Consider the following 21,906-nt stretch of genomic DNA (forward strand, 5'->3'; position numbering starts at 1 on the left):
ATAGAGGCGTGCTCAAAATGCAGTCCGATGTTTTCCAGAGGGAATAAACATGGAGCTGTTTATAATAGAAGCAGGGTCTGGGGGTGAGACCCCAAAATAGTGGGTGCAGGGGGCGAAGTCACCCCCTTGCATGATTATAGTGGACAGGAGGAAATATCGTCAGGCCCACCAACCAAGCTGGCCACGCCCACAAACCTGGAAGGAGCCCGTACATTCTAGGCTCCACCCTGATGTTACTGGCTGTCTAGGAGGTGAGCTCGGTCGGTATCATGGGGCTGCTGACCATCCTGAAGAAGATGAAGCAGAAGGAGCGGGAGGTGCGGCTGCTCATGCTGTATCCTGGAGGCCAGCTGTGGACCTGTCACGGGCAGGAGTGGGCTGAGCACAGGGGGCAACGTGGGGATAGTCGTAAAGGGTTAAAACAAGTGTTTTATAGCACAAAAAAATGGCCCATGGGGATATTAATAATGAATATATAAACTTGAAACTGTGGCTACTGGAAATCAATCAGATTTTCTGGGGGTAACGCATTCCAGACTATTGGTGCAGCACGAGGGAAGTCTTGGAGATGGGAGTGGGAGGCTTGCATTATAGAGGATGTCAGGCTTAGGTCATTAGTGGAACAGAGAGGATGGTTAGGCTGCAGTCACACATGGGTGTGACTTGTTCTAGGATTGCATCGCATCACTCAGACAGGCCAGCGACTCTCCTGACCTGGCCATGTATTTCTGTCCACCTGCACATTCCTGGCAGAAGAGTTGATAGCCGATGCACTGCGATCCTCGGTCGAGTCACTCGCAAATGTGACTTCGGCCTTAGAGTGGTAGCTAGAGATGAGGGAGGAGATGTCGGACGGTGCAGAACTGTAGAGAGATTTGTGGGTGGGAGTGATTATATTGGACCTCTAGCGGACGGGCAACCAGTGCAAAGACTGGCACAGGGTAGAGGCATCAGTGTAATGGTTGGACAGATATATGATCTTGCCTGCTGGATTCAAGATGGATTGGAGAGAGGAGAGTTTAGTAAGAGGGAGACTTATTATAGAGTTGCAATAGTCCAGACAAGAATGAATCAGAGCAACACTAAAGGTTTTGCAGAGTCAAAAGAAAGAAAGAGAGTGAGTGACTGAGTATAAAAAAGGCCACAAAACATATACCTACCGGACCTCCACTGTTTCTCCGCACAACTGTCTGTTGCCTGTGTTTCCTGCCGGTCTCGTGGCTTCCTCTTCCAGCAGACGATGTCTGATCTTTTCTGCCACTGATCAGCTGCAGACTTCACATTCTATCCAAACCAGAACAGAAATTCTCTTACATTTAGATGTGATGTGAAGACTGGAGCAATCACTTGATGTCACGAGCCAGGAGACCGGCGGGGACACAGGGCAGTATATGAGGATATGTATTTAAAGGGAACCTGTCACCAGATTTGGGGACTATAAGCTGCGGCCACCTCCAGTGGGCTCTTATATACAGCATTCTAACATGCTGTATATAAGGCTCTGTGCGCACTAGTGCGTTTTACCCGCGGATTTACCCGCGGATTTGCCGTGGAAATTTCTTGAGAAATGTCTGCAATCTTTGTGCAGACATTTCCCAGCAAATTCTATGAGAAAAAAAAATAGCTGTGCGCACGCTGCGGATTTCTCTCAAGAAATTTCCTTGAGAAGAATTTCTCGAGAAAATTTCTTGAGAAAATGAGCATGTCAATTCTTTTCCGCAGGTACCCTGCGGATTTCGGCAGTACAGCCTGCAAAATCCGCAGGGACCCACCCGCGGCAAATCCGCATGCGGATTTGGTTCGGATTTTTTCCTGAGGTCCGGAAATCTTTCACTCCCAGAAGTTTCTCAAGAAATTTTCTTGAGAAACTTCACATTTCTAGTGCGCACATAGCCTAAGAGCGCAGGCCGCTGTGTAGAACATAAAATTTACTTTATAATACTCACCTAAACAGTTCGGTGCAGATGGGTGTCTCCGTTCTCCGGGCGCGGCACCTACTCTTTCGGCCATCTTTGTCTTCCTTCTTTTGAAGCCGGGGTGCATGACGTGTTCTGCGCAGGCGCCCTACAATACTTTGATCTGCCCTGCACAGGACCTCAATGCCGGCTAGTGTGCATGACGTAGGACGCGTCATGCACCCAGGCTTCAGAAGAAGGAGGACGAAGATGGCCGAAAGAAGAGGCGCCAGTATCTGAGAACAGAGATACACATCTGACCATTCTGCACCGCACCGACCGTTTAGGTGAGTATTATCAAGTCATTTTTATGTTTTACAGAGCGGCCTGGGCTCTTATATACAGTATTCTAGAATGCTGTATATAAGAGCCCGGTGGTGGTGGCCGCAGCTAATAGGCCCCAAATCTGTTGATCTTTAAGGAAGATCAATATATTTTTTTTTTAAATTGGTGCTCCTAAATCCGGCAATGTTTATCTTTTGTTCCTGCCCCACACCATTCCCCAGATCTGGCCATCTCTTCCCTGTATGTAAGTTGAGTCCTCTTAGCTACCTGGATGCGGTCCTCGGCTCTCCTCTATGGGAGTCTTGTTTAGGATCATGCCAAGATAGCTAAAAAAGAACAAATCTGTATCCAGGGAACATAATTTATTCCAAAAAATTTTTTTTCTCAAGAATAGAAAAAAAAGTGCACCACATTTAGGAGAATGACATTTACACCGAGTAAAAAAAAAAATAAAATGATGCCCCCTCCCCCCACATTCATTAAAGTGATTACACCAGAATTCAGGTGCAAATCGCTGTGAAAAGTCACAATATTTTTGTGCAACCCGGAGTTGCGCAAAATTTTGCAGCTTGGCTTTTTTACTCCAGTTTAGCTCAGCTCTGACAAAGTAGGCGGAACGGGGGTGAGATGCTACAACTCGCCAGATTGAAGATAAGCAGTGACGTTCCCTACGCCGGAAATATTACTTGAGTCCGTCTGAATGAGTTGTGAACGTCTTACTCCACAACGCCCTCATCAAGATCGGCATGAATATTGTCCGTCTTCATATATTGGGGCCTATACATTTATGGCAAGTAACAAGTTCTCTTTTAAAGGGACACGTCACCCAGTTTTTGCATAAAGAAGGGGCAGACAACCTGATTCTGCCTGTGAATCACTACCTGGGTTTCTTGCTGTAGTTTTGATAAAACTCATGTAGTAGTAGTTTGCTTTTCTTCTGTCTATTACTCTTAACTCATTGTTAGCGGTTTAGATAACGCTGGGAAAACCACAATCCTAAAGAAATTTAATGGTGAAGATATAAATACAATTTCCCCAACTCTGGGATTCAACATCAAGACTCTGGAACACCGAGGGTAACGTACCATCATATATGCTGTACATCCTGCAGCAGCTGTATATACCTCTCTCTTCTATATCTGCTGTACTAAATCTAAAGATCCATGTTCAAATCTGACAGTTTCACTTTAAAAGGAACCTGTCAAGTCCAATTTGCATCCAGAACCACGAGCAATTCTGGGTGCATATTGCTAATCCCTGCCTAACCGACCCTGTATACACTAACATAGATAAAGAGATCTTTAGAAAAAGTATTATTAAAGATCTTACATCATATGCTAATGAGCGAGGAGACTAGTCCCCTGGGCGTTAGTTCCCTTTCTAGTCGGTCACATTAGCATGTTCGTACACCCCTGTGAGTATGCTAACATGCTAATTAATGTGCTGCGTCCCAGGATGATGTCTCTCACCTCTCCGCTGACATCGCCGCATGACCCCGGACTCTCAGTCATGCGCACTATGAAGCTGAATGTACGCATCATGGCTTCAAACTCATGTTGTGCGCATGACCAGAAGTCCGGGTTCATGTGCACTGAGCCAGAAATCTAGGACTCTGATGCGATGGTAGCGGAGAGGTGAGTGAGATCATCCTGTGACACTGCACATTCATTAGCATGTTAGAATACTCACAGGGGCGTACTAACATGCTAATGGGGCCGACTAGCAAGGAAAGCAACGCCCAGGGGACTAGTCCCTGTGCTCATTAGCATAAGATATAAGATCTTTAGAAATACTTTCTTTGTCGCTCCATTGGGAGACCCAGACAATTGGGGTGTATAGCTATTGCCTCTGGAGGCCACACAAAGTATTACACTTAAAAGTGTAAGGCCCCTCCCCTTCTGGCTATACACCCCCAGTGGGATCACTGGCTCACCAGTTTTGTGCTTTGTGCGAAGGAGGCAACACATCCACGCATAGCTCCACTTTTTAGTCAGCAGCAGCTGCTGACTATGTCGGATGGAAGAAAAGAGGACACATATAGTGTCCCCAGCATGCTCCCTTCTCACCCCACTGTATGTCGGAGGTGTTTGTAAGGTTGAGGTACCCATTGCGGGTACGGCGGCAGGAGCCCACATGCTGATTCCTTCCCCATCCCTTTTTACAGGGCTCTGGGTGAAGTGGGATTTACCGGTCTCCAGGCACTGAGACCGTGCTCCATCTACAGCCCCTGGAGAAGATGCTGGATGGAGCGGAGTACATCAGGGACATGGCCCTGCTTCCTCAAGGTACTCTGTGTCCCCGTGCATTTGGCGCTCACACCGCAGCATGCTGGGTGTTGTAGTGCGCCGGGGGACATCAGCGCTGCGGCGCCTGTGCCATGGCCTCATTCAGCTTTGCTGAAGCAGGCTCACTTATGGGAATTGGTCGCGCCGGCCGCAGGGACTGCGGCGCGGCTGGCACTTGTAGTGCGCCGGGGACTTCAGCGCGGCCTGCGCTTTTACGGCGGCCGCGCTGATAACTAGAGTCCCCGGCTTTTGCGGCCTGCTTCCGTTCGTTCCCGCCCCCAGACCTGCCAGTCAGGAGAGGGGCGGGACGCTGGCCACTTCCAGGAATCGGTCGCGCCGGCCGCTGGCAGCGGCGTGGCTGGCACTTGTGGTGCGCCGGGGACTTCAGCGCGGCCCGCGCTTTTACGGCGGCCGCGCTGATAACTAGAGTCCCCGGCTTTTGCGGCCTGCTTCCGTTCGTTCCCGCCCCCAGACCTGCCAGTCAGGAGAGGGGCGGGACGCTGGCCACTTCTATGAATCGGTCGCGCCGGCTGCTGGAACTGCGGCGCGGCTGGCACTTGTGGTGCGCCGGGGACTTCAGCGCGGCCCGCGCTTTTACGGCGGCCGCGCTGTTAACTCGAGTCCCCGGCTTCTGGGCCTAGTCTCCCTTCGTTACCGCCCACAGCCCTGACAGTCAGGGTAGGGGCGTGACGCTGCATAGAGCAGAGCTGAGAGCTGGAGTATGTTTTGCATACTCCACCCCTCTCACTGTGTGCACTGTGAATCCGGATTCCCGCACTTTCTCAGGCACGCCCACGGCTTCCTTCTCTACAAGGACACCGGCAGCCATTAGTGTCAGTTTCTGTACGATACAGAGACAAGTGTGGAAGACCCTGGCATTCTGATAGTCACACAATCGCTGTAACAGGCGTTAAGCAGCACCTGTGGTGCTAACCCCACTAGTGCAGAAGTGCACTTATAGATATGCTTGTACTATATACATTGCACTGTTTGGTCGCACGTTGTATATACCCTCCTGGATTATGCGGAGGAGTTATCAGCATATTCTCTGTGTAAAACAAAGGTGCAGAACCACATGTTTTTCTATACAGCTGGTACAGCATGTACGGCTATACGGCCGGCAGGTACATAGACTCCCATTGTATGCACTAATGGCCAGGGGATGAGGACGGTGTCTGCAGTATTTACTGACAGTTTTTCTGAGACTATGGCTATGATACTAGAAGCCTAGCAGTCCGGACATGTCTCTCACAATATGGGCACTGTTGAATCATTGATCCATGGCCCCCCTCAGTGTGAATAACTAACAGCTCCGGGAATGTCACACGCATCCCAGAGTCACGGCTCTGCACGGACGTCAGTCCCAGACAGCCTAAGTGGGCTCGCTATGAGCGGCCTCGGTTTCATCAGGGTCCTAACAGAAGGACTCGCTGTGTAATGAGGCGGAAGTAGCGGCTCAGGATTCTGATCCTGAGACCGCTCTCAATCTGGATACACCTGATTGTGACGCCATAGTAAATAATCTTTATAGCGTCCATCTATAGAATGTGGGTTATTTCTCACAGCTCCTCCAGTGGAGGAGTCAGCTTCACGTATTTTTCTGGACCACTCTGCCTTCAGAGAGGCAGTCCAGGAACACCACGCTTATCCAGATATGCGCTTCTCCAAACGGCTTAGGATACACGCTATCCCTGTCCCCTGACTTGGTCAAGGACTGGACCCAATGTCCCGAGCGTCATCCTCCAATCTCCAGGCTTGTAGCTAGATCCATAGTTGCAGTGGGAGATGGAACTGCAAACTCAAAGATGCCACTGACAGACAGATGGATCTCTGGTCGAAAGCCATCTATGAGGCTGTCGGCGCACCGTTGGCTCCGGCATTCTCTCCCTTGGGGCACTCCAAGCTATTTCAGCTTGTCTTACACAGATTGACACGGTTACACGTACATCTGTGCCGCAGGTGGCATCCTTAACCTCTCAAATGTCTGCATTTGTTTCTTACGCGATTCAGGTTGTCCTGGACTCTGCGAACCGTGCGGCGGTAGCCTCCGCTACTCCGTGTTTTTAAGCAGAGCCTGGTCTGCTCGTTAAGTGAATGGAAGGCAGATTCTGCTTCCAAAAAAAGGTTGCCTAACCAGTTGCCTTTTTCTGCTGACCGACTGTTTGGTGAGCGTTGGATGTAACCATCAAACAGTCCAGGGGTAAGGATTCATCCTTTCCTCAGCCCGGACACAACAAACCCCAACAGAGCAAGAGGCAGTCGGGGTTTTCGGCCTTTTCGAGGCTCGGGCAGGTCCCATTTTTCCTCGTCCAATGTGGACTCAAAAGGATCAGAGGAGCTAAGATTCTTAGCGGGCTCAGTCTCGCCCAAAAAAGCGACAGTCTGAAAACCCGCTTCCAAGGCGGCTTCCTCATGACTTGCGGCCTCGGTCGGTAGCAGGCTCTCCCGCCTTGGCGATATTTAGCTGCCATAGGTCAATGACCATTGAGTGTGAGACATTCTGTCTCACGGGTACAGGATAGAGCTCACTTCTCGTCCTCCAACTCGATTCTTCAGAATTTCTCCACCTCCCGGCCGGGCCGCTGCTCTTCTGCAAACAGGGTGCACTCTATAGGCAGAAAGAGTGATGACCCCCATTCCTCTTCAGGAACAAGGTCACGGTTTTTACCCCAAATTCTTTGCGGTACCTATAACAACGGGCCGTTCCGTCCCGTTCTGGATCTAAAAATGCTCAGCAAGCTCGTGGACACCAGGCGGTTCCGGATGGAATCCCTCCGCCATGTCATCGCCTCAAGGTCCCAAGGATATTTCCTAGCATCATTAGGCATCAAGGATGCTTATCCACACGTGCCGATTGATCCAGAGCACTAGCGTTTCTACGCTTCATTATAGGAGACGAACACCCTCTGTTCGTAGCTCTACCTTCCGGCTAGCGACAGTCCAACTGGTCTTCGCCAAGGTCAGGGCAGCAGTAGTCACAGTCCTGCACTCTCAGGGTCACTCTGTGGTCCCGTATTTAGACGATCTACTTGTCAAGGCACTCTCTTAGGAAACATGCCAACACTGCCCGAACGTTGCGCTGGAGACTCTCTAGAGTTTTGGGTGGATCATCAACTTTTTAAAGTCAGATCCGACCCCGACCCTATCGATAACATATCTAGGCATAGAGTTTCTTACTCTCTCAGCGATAGTGAAGCTGCCGCTAGACAAACAGCATTCACTACGGGCTGCAAGCTCTTCTTTAAGAACCAGTCGCACACATTGAGACGCCTCATGCACTTCCTACGTAAGATGGTAGCAATGGAGGCAGTTCCTTTCGCGCAGTTTTACTGCGTCCACTACAATGGGACATTCTCCGCCAATGGGACGAGGAGTCGACGTCCCTCAACAGATCAATGTTCTTGAACACAGAGCAGTGTATCTTGCCCTACAATCCTTCCAACAGCGGCTGGAAAGCAAGCATATCCGACTTCAGTCGGACAGCTCCACAGCGGTGGCATACATCAACCACCAAGGAAGAACGCGCAACCGGCAAGCCTTCCAGGAAGTCCGGCAGGTTCTGATGTGGGTGGAAGACACGGCATCCACCATATCCACAATTCACATCCCAAGTGTGGAAACTAGGAAGCTGACTTCCTAAGTCGCTGAGGTGTGGCCGAAAGAGTATGGTCTCCTCACCCGGACGGGTTTCAGGAGATCTGGCGCCGCTGACAGAGGCCGGACGTCGATCTAATGGCGTCACGGCACAACAACAATGTGCCAGCTTCATGGCACGGTTTCACAATCATCGAGCTCTGGCGGCAAACGCCTTAGTTCAGCATTGGTCGCAGTTCCAGCTACCTTAGGTGCCACCTCTGGCATTGTTGCCCAGAGTACTGCGCTAGATCAAGACCGACTGCGGCCGCGCCATCCTCGTCGCTACAAATTGGCCGAGGATGTTGTGGTACTCGGTTCTGTGGTGCCTCACGGTAGGCTAACCGGGGGCACTACCAGACCAATCAGACTGGCTGTCTCAAGGGCCATTCTTCCATTTGAATTCTACGGCCCTCAACCGGATGGTGTGGCATTGAGTCCTGGAACCTAGTGTCGTCAGGATTACCTCAGGACGTGGTTGCCACCATGAGACAGGCTAGCATACCAACGTCCGCCAAGATTGACCACAGGACGTGGAAGATGTTCTTATCTCGGTGCTCGGCGCAGGGTGTTTCTCCCTGGCCGGTTGCATCGTCTATGTTTCCTTCCTTCCTGCAATCTAGGTAGGAAAATGGGTTGTCGCTCAGTTCCCTTTAGGGACAAGTCTCAGCGCTATCTGTATTTTTTCAGAAACGACGACTTCCTCAGGTACGCACGTTCCTACGGGGAGTTTGTCTTCTCAGCACTCCGTACAAGCGGCCGTTAGAGCCCTGAGATCTGAACAAGGTTCTAATTGCTCTCCAGATGCCGCCTTTCGAGCCTTTGAAGGATGTCTCCCTTCCCGTTTTTCACGGGAAGTGGCCTTCTAGTAACGGTCTCGTCTCTTAGGAGGGTTTCCGAGCTAGCAACGCTCTCATACAAACTCCCTTCCTGGTCCTTCACCAGGACAGGGTAGTTCTGCGTCCGGTTCCGGAATTTCTCCCTAAGGTGGTATCCCATTTTCATATCAATCAGGATATCACCTCACCTTCTTTGTGTCCTCGTCCAGTCCATCAATTTCAGAAAGATTTGCATCTGTTGGTTCTGGTGAGAGCACTCAGGTTCTACTTCCCGCATGGCGCTCCTGCGCCACCCGGATGCACTCTTTGTCCTTGTCGCTGGTCGGCGTAAACAGTCGCAAGCTTCCAGATCCACCCTTGCTCGGGGGCTCGAGGAACCAATTCTTGAAACCTACAGTTCTACTGGGCTTCTGGTTCTCTCAAGGCCGAAGGCCCATTCTACCAGAGCCGTGGGTGCATCCTGGGCATTACGGCACCAGGCTACGGCTCAGCAGGTGTGTCAGGCACCCACCTGGTCGAGTCTACTTATTTTTACCAAGCATTATCAGATGCATACCTACGCTTCGGCAGACGCCAGCCTAGGTAGATAAGTCATTCAGGCGGCGGTTGGCCACCTGTAGGAGAGGGCCGTTTGACGGCCCTATCATGAGGTATTCTTTTACCCACCCAGGGATTGCTTTTGGACATCCCAATTGTCTGGGTCTCCCAATGGAGCGACAAAGAAGAAGGGAATTTTGTTTACTTACCGTAAATTCCTTTTCTTCTAGCTCCAATTGGGAGACCCAGCACCCGCCCTGTTTTCTCGGGGTTTTTCTGTTTTTTCGGGTACACATGTTGTTCATGTGGTATGGTTCAGTTCTCCGATGTTTCCTCGGATTGAATTGGTCTTTAAACCAGTTATTGGCTTTCCTCCTTCTTGCTTTGGCACTAAAACTGGTGAGCCAGTGATCCCACTGGGGGTGTATAGCCAGAAGGGGAGGGGCCTTACACTTTTAAGTGTAATACTTTGTGTGGCCTCCAGAGGCAATAGCTATACACCCCAATTGTCTGGGTCTCCCAATTGGAGCTAGAAGAAAAGGAATTTACGGTAAGTAAACAAAATTCCCTTCTTTTCTAAAGATCTCTTTATCTATTCTAGTGTATACAGGGACGGTTAGGCAGGGATTAGCAATATACATCCACAACTGCTTGTGGTTCTGGGTGCATAAAGGACCTGACAGGTTCCCTTTAAGGCTCTGTTCACACAGTACATTTTTGCTGCAGTTTTTTTTTGCATCTTTTCTTCATTGGTTTTATGCAAATAAATGCTAATAAAAATCTGCTTTATACAGTACCAGCAAAACCTGTGAGATTCCAAAAATCTCATGCACACAGACACACTTGCTTTTTTTTCTCCTGACTGAAATGGAAAACTGTTGCTTTTTTTTTTTTTAATGTCAATTTTTTCAGTGTTTTTACCGCATTTCTCACCATTAAAAGCACAGAGTTAAAAATAAAACAACTGTATTTTATGTGAATGAAACTAATTGTATTTAAACAAGCACTGTAGACAAATGACACACCAAAACACAGCTTTTGAACTGCCAAGAGATCAGGTTTTCCTGCAGAAAAAATAGCTTCAAAAACTCCCTGTGTGAACACAGCCTAACCACCACTATCTAACTTTGGATAGGTCTCTGTAAATACTTACACTCTTTAGCCCATTTACACAAATGTTGGGGGAAAGTGGGGGGTGCGTCTTATAGTCTGACTGTAGGGCTGCGGGGAATGAGGGTGCTGCGGTGGAGCAGGTCATCGGTGGCATGAGCAGGCTGCAGCAGCGCCTGCCCTGACCACGTAGGCTCGCTCATTTCATATGCACGCCCATCCTCCCGCCCATCATCTCTCAGCGCTGAAGCCAGCCCTGACAGGTGGGCGGGATGACGGGCGGGGGGTGCGCGCATACTAAACAGCCTGCTTGCATGATCACCCCTGGCAACTACAGCCTGGAGTGATCAAGTGCGGCTGTATTCACTCCCCCCCCCCCCTCCGCACATCATCATCAGTGCGCGGTGCAGTGAATCAGTATAACTCACCGGCCACGATCCCTGCAGCACCGCGATCTCCTCCTGTCTGCCGCCGCGCTGTGTGGAGACTAGCGGTGCTCACAGCGATGACGTCATAGCGGTGCTCACAGCGATGACGTCATCGCTGTGCACACGTGTCCACACGGCCGCGCCGGCAAAGGCAGGAGGACATTGCGATGCTGCAGGGATCGTGGCCGGCTCCACACAGCGCTGCTAGCACAGATGGAGGAGGAGCGAGGCTGCGTGGAGCGAGGAAAGGTGAATGTAAATGTTTGTTTTATTTTTCTGTGTGTGCCACAGGATGCAGGATATATAGCAGGATGGGGGTATGTTATGAGCAGGATGGGGGTATGTTATGAGCAGGATGGGGGTATGTTATGAGCAGGATGGGGGTATGTTATGAGCAGGATGGGGGTATGTTATGAGCAGGATGGGGGTATGTTATGAGCAGGATGGGGGTATGTTATGAGCAGGATGATGGCATATAGCAGGATGATGGCATATATACCAGGATGGGAGAATATAGCAGGATGCGGCCATATGCCAGGATGGGGGTATATAGCAGGACAGGATGCGGCCATATGCCAGGATAGGGTATATAGCAGGATGGGAGTACATACTAGGATGTCAGTATATGGCAAGATGGGGCTATACCAGGATGAGGGACATATATTATACAAGGCAGGAGGATCATTACCAGGCTGGAGTACCTTAGTAGAGAATTTGGGGACATTACCCCCATAACAGTGTCAGCAGCAGATCCTCGCCCCATAACAGTGCAGTGTGTCATGACCACATTTTATGCTTAAAATTTTATTTTCCTATTTTCCTTCTCTAAAACCAGGGTGTGTCTTATAGTCCGAAAAATGGTGTGTGTGTGTGTGTATATATATATGTGTATGTGTGTGTATATATATATGTGTGTGTGTGTGTGTGTGTGTATATATATATATATATATATATATATATATAATGTGTGTGTGTATATGTATATATCAAGGTTGCATATTTGCTGCATGTTTTATTGTGAAGAGTGAATAAAGCTAGTTTTCAGTTGTAAAATTCACGGCACTGTACGGTGGGAAGTCATGCTTAGCCTCAAGCAGATTTTTTTTTTTTTTTTTTGGAAAATGCAGAACATTTTAATCATTGTGTTTGGATTTAATTTTGCCTTAGCAAAAAAATGTTCACGCTTCTCTTACGCACTAAATTATTAAAAAAAAAATACAGGGATGATTCATGCGCTGGTTTATTTATTTATTTAGTTATTTATTTTTTCACTTCCTTATTGACCTGGAAGGGCAAGTTTTATCAACAAATTGGATAAAAAATGTGTTTCATGTGGGGTTTTTTTTGGGTTTTTTTTTTGCGTAATCTTGGTCTGAGACAGAGAGTGAACACATGAACAGCCCCAATCAACAGGCGGCGTGCAGATGCATCTCTGATGACCTCTGTGTTCTGCCCTTTACGTCATTCATTGACGGGCATGTTTCACTTTCACCTGTCTGCACTTGTGGATGGCCCAATAGATTATAATGTCACGTGTTCTAAAAACAGGTGGCCATGTACACAAAAATAGCCGACTTATGAACGGGGCCTAATGTGTATATTCCTTTAGGTTCAAACTGAATATGTGGGATGTTGGAGGTCAGAAGTCCCTGCGTTCATATTGGAGGAATTACTTTGAGAGCACAGATGGATTGATTTGGGTGGTAGACAGCGCGGACCGTGCCCGTCTACAAGATTGTGCGCAGGAACTAGCCGGGCTCTTGTTGGAAGAGGTAGGAATATGCGCACATTGTTTGTTTCTTTTAGGAGGGGTGGTACATATACTATATTTTTTAATTATTAGAGAATTGTTAATTATGTATTTATCCAATGTATTAAAAGTGACGTTTTGCAGTAAATTCCGATTTCATGTGTCTTCTTAATGTGGAGAGATGGAAGCAACGATTCATAGTTGTCCTGTTCTGGCAAGATATTTAGTCATCATGTCTCTTTTGTTTCGTTTCAGAGGTTGGCTGGAGCAACATTACTGGTATTTGCTAATAAACAAGATTTGCCTGGTGCACTGTGTAAAGATGCTATCCGAGAGGTGAGTGCTTTCTAAGGCTAGGGCCCCACTTTGCGTTCACATACTTGCAGTTCTAAACGCACGTTTTGGGCTTAATTGATTTGACCAAAGTTGCCTTTTTCAGAAATTTAGCGCTGAAAACGCATGCATATTTACCGCATTTTTGATACGTTTTCAGTGCTTTTTACCTGCTTTTCCACCTGCGTTTTGATAGATGCGTTTTGAACATCATGACACTGCTAAATAAAGATTAAATAGTCAAACTCAATGAAAAAATTGGAAAAAAAGAAACCTATTTTTTTGTGAAAAATAATGAACATAGATTAATGAAATTATAGCGGTAATATGATATTTATTGGAAAAATAGCAATAATTTATTAAAATTCTTATTTTTAATTGTCGGACTGTGTGTGTGTCTGTGTGTGTGTAAAGGGACATATGAATTCATTATTTTGAAGTCCAAAACGCATGTTTTCTGCACTGGAGAAGCAGGTAAAACGCAGGAATTTGCTGGAATCTTGTTTTTTGCCATTTCTCATAGACTTCAATGTCAGCAAAACGCACCCAAAATGGCAAAAACAATTGACATGTTGCTTCTTTGAACGCATGGTTTTTGCCACAAAATATGCAAATTAAACGCAGCGTTTTAAAACGCAAAGTGGGGTCAGAAATTTCACAATTTTCATAGGATAACATGGAAAAACAAAACGCAAGCCATTTGGCCATAAAACGCTGCAGCTCAAAACGCTGCAGAAACGCAGGTTCAAAGCGCAAAGTGGGGCCCTAGCCTTATACTTCACTCGTATGTCACGTCTGATGGACAGCACGGCTGCAAAATAAGGTTTCCATAGCAAGTGCCATGTTGGCTGTCTGGATCAATTATATGAATTCTTAATCCAAAATTGATAAAATGTAAAGATAATAACAAAACACCAGGCACTGGGCCAGTATTGCTGCCTGTGGAATGTTTACTGTGTACCCAGTGTGTGTAAATATATACATATAATGATTGCTGGGCGTATTGACACCCAACACCCCCACTGATCAGTCCCTATTACCGTGTTTTTCGAAAAATAAGACACTGTTTTATATTTTTTTTGCCCCCCAAAAAAGCACTAGGGCTTATTTTTGGATGAGGTCTTATTCTTGGAGAAACACGGTTGGGGATAAGTTTACCCCCCAAAAAAGCAGACCCCCCCCCACTTTCCAGGAGACTCATACTCACCAGACCAGGACGTCTGCGTGGTTCCCAGGTCCTCCTGTGATCTCCAGTCGGTGCTGCACGCCGTCCTACCCTGCTGCTGGCTGACACGCTGACACACACAGAAGATCCCAGACACACACAGCAGATCAGACACACAGCCGATCACAGATACACACAGCCGATCACAGATACACACAGCCGATCACAGATACACACAGCCAATCACACAGATACACACAGCCGATCACAGATACACACAGCCGATCGCAGATACACACAGCCGATCGCAGATACACACAGCCGATCGCAGATACACACAGCCGATCACAGATACACACAGCCGATCGCAGATACACACAGCCGATCGCAGATACACACAGCCGATCGCAGATACACACAGCCGATCGCAGATACACACAGCCGATCGCAGATACACACAGCCGATCGCAGATACACACAGCCGATCGCAGATACACACAGCCGATCGCAGACACACACAGCCGAACGCAGACACACACAGCCGAACGCAGACACACACAGCCGATTGCAGACACACACATCACATCACATCCACCACTTACGGCAGCAGGGAATGAGAGCAAGTCACATGTCCGGCCGCAGGTCCTGTTCGTCGCGCTGCACCGCACTACCTCTCGGATTCTCCCGCCGAGAAGAGATCGGTGTCACTGGATGAGGTGAGTGTGTATGCGATCCGATGTGTGTGCGATCTGATGTTTGTGTGTGTGTGATTTGTTGTTTGCGTGTGAGCCGATGTTTGTGTGTGAGATCTGATTATGTGTGCGATCTGACTGTGTGTGCGATCCGATGTTTGTGTGTGAGATCTGGTGTGTGTGTGTGTGTGTGTGTGATTTGTGGTTTGCGTGTGAGCCGATGTTGTGTGTGCGATCCGATGTGTGTGAGATCTGGTGTGTGTGTGTGTGTGATGTGATGTGATGTGATGTGATGTGTGCGGGTGTGTGATCACTGCAGGTCCTGCCGCTCAGTGTCGGGTGAGTGTAATTGCCAGGTGCCGCTGTGTATAATGAAGTGTCCTGCAGTATCTGTATCTTTTTTAGCTGCACGGACACTTCATTATTGATCCGGGACTAGGGATTATTTTCGGGGGAGGGCTTATATTTAAGCCTTTCTCCGAAAATGCTGAAAATCCCTGCTAGGGCTTATTTTTGGAAAAACACGGTAGCTTTGACGACAGTGGGATAAGAACATGGTCCAGAGCTGTATTGCGCAGCTCTGTTCGCTGTATAATGGCCGATGCTGAGAACTGGACATCAGTTCAAGAGACTAAAAGCTGATCTGCAGCGTCTTACACATTAGGCCAACGTCACACAGTAGTATTTTACATCAGTGTTTATAAGCCAAAACAAGGAATGGAACAATCAGAGGAAAAGTATAATGGAAACACGGGCACTACTTCTGTGTTTATCACCTACTCCTGGTTTTGGCTACAAATATTGAGGTTAAATACTGACCAAGAAGCGAATGTGTGACCGAAGGCTAAACCAGCTGCTCCTGGAGCTAATAACAGCTGCAGTTGCTCATATTGATGGTCTATCCTGGGGATAGGATTGATCATCAATATCCTATACCAGGAGAACTCCTTTAAAGGGAACCTGTCACATGCTGTATATAAGAGCCCAGGCCGCTGTGAGAACATAAAAATCACTTTATAATTACCTCACGGTCACGCGGTTGGCCATATGGGCGTTTCCGTTCTTCGGTGCCGGCTCCTCCTCTTTCGGCCATCTTCGTCCTCTTTCTGAAGCCTGGGTGAATGATGTGTCTACGTCATACACACTCGCCGGTCCTGCGCAGGCGCACTACAATACTTTGATCTGCCCTGCTCAGGACCTGAATGCCGGCGAGTGTGGATGACGTCGGACCCGTCATGCACCGCGGCTTCAGATGATGGAGGATGAAGATGACCGAAAGAGGCGGCACCGGAGAATGGAGACGCCTATATGGCCAACCGCGTGACTGTTGGGTAAGTATTATAAAGTGTTTTTTATGTTCTCACAGCGGCCTGGGCTCTTATATACAGCATGTTAGAATTCTGTATACCAGAGCCCGGTGGTGGCCGCAGCTTATAGGGCGAAAAAGTGGTGACAGGTTCCCTTTAAGAAAGAGCATTTTTGGTTGGACTATGGGAGGAGGAAATATGGAGTCATCATACCAAAATGTTGTTACAGAAACTTGATTTCTTGCCAGAAACTTTTTAGCTACAAAATTGATTGGTAATTCTCCCCCAACATTAAGGGTTAGGGTTGTTTCCGTAAATACAATAATCACTTCTGAGAAGACAGTGTATGATGATACAGGAGCCCTCCGAAATGTAATAAGGTATGGGATATCAGGAAATCATCGGAGCAGACGGGCTTCCACAATTGGGGTATCATTTATGTTACCAGTTAAAGGTTACATATACCATATTTTTCAGATTATAAGACATACATTACCTATCAAAAATTTGGGAGGAAAATGAGGGGTGCGTCTTATAATCCAAATGTAGCTTACCAAGAGGTGGGGAAAAGTGGTCACAGGAGGTATCGGGCGCTGTGCTGCGGGGGCCATCTTGAAAACGTTGGCAGTGCAAACATCAAATAATGGCACCCTGAGTCGGTGCATATGCAGATGTAGCTCTCGACTCAAGATCTCATTTGCGCACGCGCCTCCTCTGGCCCATTGGTCTCCCTGCAACGGACTTAGGGAAATGGCGCCTGGAGGTGGTGCGTGTGCAGATGAGATGTCTGCTTGTCATTGAGCCGATAGCTCAATCTGCACATGGGCCGACTACAGGTGCCATTTCTTTGAAGCTCGCACCACTGACAGTTTCTGGATGTCCCTGCCTCACAGCTCCTGCAGTGAACTTCTGGGACACCCACCACAGCATCTCCCTACTCCACCACTGCTCCTGCCTCTTGTGACCTCGCTCCACCACTGCTGCTGTCCCCCCACCCACCAATAAGACACTACTGAATTATAAGACAGGCCCCCCGCCTTTTTTTTTTCTTTAACTTTGGGGTGCGTCTTATAATTTGGTGCATCTTATATAGCGAAAAGTACCGTACTTTGGAGATGTAGGTGGGAATCTTCAGTGGGTAGCAAAAAGTTTTATTGTGTTTATTAGATCTGAACCGTTTTTAAATTGTGAGCTTGTTCTTTTGGTTTGAGGACAGAAGAGTGCCCTGTATATTGTTTTTATGCTTCTTCAACACAACATGGATTTTAATTGTCTTGCTAATATCAAACTATGTAGTGATCCGTGTACCTAAGTAGCTCCTTTTATATACTGTAGACCTTTTGAAGAACAAAGCATAGTACTGTACCTTAGTTTCCAACTTCTGCAGAAGTCTTGTGGAATATACCGTATGTATTACTAGCTGTAGTACCCATGCTTTGCCTGGGATAGTAACGGTCTCTCTTTCCCTTTCAGTCTCTGTGTGTCTGTCTGTGTCTATCTCTCTGTCTGTTTCTGTATCAGTCTCTGTGTCTCTCTCTATCTCTGTGTCTCTTTCCCCGTCTGTCTGTCTCTCTTTCCCCGTCTGTCTGTCTCTCTTTCCCCGTCTGTCTGTCTCTCTTTCCCCGTCTGTCTGTCTCTCTTTCCCCGTCTGTCTGTCTCTCTTTCCCCGTTTGTCTGTCTCTCTTTCCCTGTTTGTCTGTCTCTCTTTCCCCGTTTGTCTGTCTCTCTTTCCCCGTCTGTCTGTCTCTTTCCCCGTCTGTCTGTCTCTTTCCCCGTCTGTCTGTCTCTTTCCCCGTCTGTCTGTCTCTTTCCCCGTCTGTCTGTCTCTTTCCCCGTCTGTCTGTCTCTTTCCCCGTCTGTCTGTCTCTTTCCCCGTCTGTCTGTCTCTTTCCCCGTCTGTCTGTCTCTTTCCCCGTCTGTCTGTCTCTTTCCCCGTCTGTCTGTCTCTTTCCCCGTCTGTCTGTCTCTTTCCCCGTCTGTCTGTCTCTCTTTCCCCGTCTGTCTGTCTCTCTTTCCCCGTCTGTCTGTCTCTCTTTCCCCGTCTGTCTGTCTCTCTTTCCCCGTCTGTCTGTCTCTCTTTCCCCGTCTGTCTTTTTTTTTTTTTTTTCCTGTCTCTCCTCCGACATCATATTACCTCACACATAAGCTTCTTTTGCTATGAATGTCCTTTGTTCCTATAGCATCCAATCACATCTCCTATTAATGACCTGTAGCTCGCAGCTCCATTCACTTTAAGAGTAACTGTAAAGCGCAGGGTTACATTTTCTGGTCAAAACATAGTCTATGACATTCCATCAGTCACATGAGGCGTCTGTGCAAAATTTTGTGATTGTAAATGCGACGATGCGGATTCCTTTAGTGGACATACACACATACATACATACAGCTTTATATATTAGATTGTTGTTTAACCGTTTTCCATAAAATGAATTTAAAAGAACATTTTTGATACCTTTTTAATGTATGATTTGGATCTGGACCCTAACATTGGTTTCCCTTTCTGTTTTCCTGCAGGCATTGGAGTTGGATAACATCAAGACACATCATTGGTGCATACAGGGATGTAGTGCTGTGACTGGAGAGAACCTCCTAATAGGGATAGACTGGTTACTGGACGATATCTCTTCTCGTATTTTTACAGCAGACTGAATAATACCGGGTAGAAGAAGTGAAGGAGAAAGTGGAAAAAATGGCCTTTTTTATTTATTAACTTTTTCTTAAAACTGATCCAGCGTCTAACAGGTCCATGACAGTCAGACATGATGAAATGACGAGCGCGCCAAGAGGCACAAGTCGTTATTGATATGACTGGTCTTTAAGGAATCACAGCTTTTACTAGAAAACCAGGTCTCTGGTGTCCTGCAATGTGGCTGCAGGAAGGATAACATACGGTATTCACCTGTAATTGACAACCAGAAGAATGAAACTACTTGTAACATTCCTCTACCTGCATGGGAAGGATTGGGGATGCTATAACCAACAATAATCTAATAAATCTTGTGCAATGTGGGGCAGAAAAACAAAGCATTTTCCACCAAAAAATTAAATTTGCATTCTAAATTATTAAAATGTACCGAGTGCATCTTATTTGTGATGTTGCTTCTGTGAATAAATTACAAGAGGTATTAATGGCCTTGCAAAAGCCAAATGACAAACGAGTTACAAAGCAGATTCACTCGTATATCCTCTCCTGATACCTAAGATCTCATCAGGGGTTGAGATGGCAATCCGTTAAAATGCTTTGGGCAACTCTTTTAGGGTACGTGCACTTGAAGACTCTTTCAGGCGGGTCTACACTAAAACGTGGCTGAGAAAAATGCGCCGAGGATGCTCAAAAGATCGAAATGCATAGGTTCAATGTCATATTCACTTGCTGTTCATAGGTTCAGTCTTTTAATTGTTTGAGGCTTCAAAACATACAAAGTGGTTAAAAGAAGTGACAAGTAGAGCTGAGCGAGTACCTAACTATTCATACTCGCTATACTCAGAACGAGTACTGTCTAATACTTGCGTATTCGTTCCGCATAGGCTGGTTTCAGACGTCCGTGTTTTAGGTACGTGTGAGATCCGTTTTTAACACTGATGTCACACATACTCATGTTACCCTATTGTGTACTCACATGGCCATGTTTTCACACGGACCGTGTGGCCCCGCTATTTCACACGGAGACGTGCCTGTTTTTTCTCCAGCAGCACGGATGTCACACGGACCGCACACTGATGTGATCCGTGTGACACGCACCGGAGAAAACACAAGTTTTTAAATTAAAAAGATTTTCTATATTTACCTGTATCCAGTGATGCTGTCTCCGGCTCTGCTGCCTCCCGCTCCTGACCCCCGCTCATTATTTTCATTGATATTCACCGCAGTGAGCAGCTGAGAGCAGGAGCATCGCGGTGACAGCAAAAGAGACAGCACCGCCAAGGACAGCACTGCCGAGGACAGCATCGCTGGGGACATCGCTAGTGACAGGTGAGTATCCTGCCAGCATTGTGTGTGCAGAGACGTCCAGGAGGTCATCGGCTTTCCCAATGAACTCTGACCTCCTGATGACACCCCTGCGACAACTGCGCTACAGTGAGTGTCATGGTGGTGACTTCCAGGGGTTCATGAGAGTTCATTGGGAACCCTGATGAGTCCCTGGATATCACTGCACAAACTGCTGTATACTCACCTGTCCCCGGTGCTGTCCTCAGCTGTGCTGTACCCAGCCTGTCCCCGCGATGCTCCGGCTTCCAGATCCTCAGGTAATGAATAATCAATGAAAATAATGAGCGGGGGTCAGGAGCGGGACGCAGCAGAGCCGGATACAGGTAAATATAGAAAATCTTTTCATTACAGAGACACGTGTTTTACCTGGTACGTGTCACACGTATGCAAACACGTATGACACACGTATGACCATAACCATGCGTGTGACTGGTACCTGATTAAACACGGACGTCTGAAACCAGCCATAGTGTGTGCAATGCAAGTCAATGGGGAAAACTGGCAATGTAACGAGTGACCCGAATTCCACACTATTCGCTATTCACATGAATAGTACGGCACTCTGGTCACTCGTTACATTGCCAGTTTCTCCCCATTGACTTGCATTGCACACACTATGCGGAACGAATACGCGAGTATTTGACAGTACTCGTTATGTGTATAGCGAGTACGAATAGTTAGGTACTCGCTCAAGTCTATGACAAGACAATTCTTTTGGTGTCTTCTCCTTGGAAGATGGCTCAAACTAAATAAAGAGCTTTATGGGTAGACCAAAAAGACAAATGGAAGCATTTAGTGAAAACACAGTGAGCTTGTAAAGCAAGTTGCTCTTAAAAACTCAGCATTTAAAAGGAACCTGTCTCCTGATCTGCGGGGCTGTCCGGTTCGTTGGGCGTCACTGGACTTGACCTGGTGCCACCTGTCTTCTTGTGATCGCCGTCCTCTTTCCCTGCTCCGTGTGGAAGACGCATCCTATGTCAGCCACACAGTGTCCTCCATTGTGCTGCTGCGCATCGCATGCGCACTTCTCTCTGCCCTGCTTTGGATTTGGCCACTGCAAATCCATTGTTTCACCTGTGTGAGCCTAGTCATGCGACTGTGAGCCGATCTTGCAATCAGATCACGGCAGCATAGAAGAGAGAGGGAGCACTTTCTCCCCATGTCCTCCGCTGCCTGTCTCTGCGTACAGCACACTGCACTCGGATGACATCTAAACGCAGGGCAGGCGTGAGATTATGGGCGGCGCTGTGAATGTCATCACCAGCATCATCCAAGTACCCGCCCATAATCTCGTGCCCGCGCTTTTCCCTCTGCCTCCACCGTTATGCGCAAGCGCTGGCCATATCATCCACGTTACCTATTACCGCGGGCACGAGATTATGGGCGGGTACTTGGATGACGCTGGTCACAGCGCCGCCCATAATCTCGCGCCTGCGCAATTACATCACCGGCGCTTGCGATTTGAACAGCGCTCAGTCCCGCGATGGTGCCACTGGGCATGCGCGAGACTTCAGGAGCCTTGCGTGACATGAGGGCGGCAGCCTCATCGTTGTCAATCAACACAGGGGGACGGCGAACAGCGGCAGGAGGGGGAAT

The 21,906-nt window shown here is 47.8% G+C and overlaps 1 protein-coding gene across 1 annotated transcript; it reads left to right on the forward strand.

Annotated features, from left to right (window-relative positions):
• The first annotated feature begins 12 nt into the window (after positions 1-12).
• ARL2 (ARF like GTPase 2) lies at positions 13-19,388 on the forward strand. The gene is made up of 5 exons (XM_075326772.1): positions 13-334; positions 3,206-3,316; positions 12,682-12,844; positions 13,078-13,158; positions 18,834-19,388. Exons 1-5 carry the CDS (start codon positions 270-272, stop codon positions 18,966-18,968), a joined length of 555 nt encoding a protein of 184 aa, XP_075182887.1. The 5' UTR covers positions 13-269; the 3' UTR covers positions 18,969-19,388.
• Positions 19,389-21,906: the final 2,518 nt, after the last annotated feature.

This window comes from Anomaloglossus baeobatrachus, chromosome 10, assembly GCF_048569485.1.
Source record: "Anomaloglossus baeobatrachus isolate aAnoBae1 chromosome 10, aAnoBae1.hap1, whole genome shotgun sequence".
Taxonomy (NCBI): domain Eukaryota; kingdom Metazoa; phylum Chordata; class Amphibia; order Anura; family Aromobatidae; genus Anomaloglossus; species Anomaloglossus baeobatrachus.

What these genes read in the sequence shown, in the direction of transcription:
- ARL2 (XM_075326772.1), top strand. Translation starts at nt 270, where the DNA reads ATGGGGCTGCTGACCATCCTGAAGAAGATGAAGCAGAAGGAGCGGGAG. An exon ending in GAGGTGCGGCTGCTCATGCT is followed by an intron (nt 335 to 3,205) that starts GTATCCTGGAGG and finishes ACTCATTGTTAG; the next exon opens with CGGTTTAGATAACGCTGGGA. An exon ending in GTAAAGATGCTATCCGAGAG is followed by an intron (nt 13,159 to 18,833) that starts GTGAGTGCTTTC and finishes GTTTTCCTGCAG; the next exon opens with GCATTGGAGTTGGATAACAT.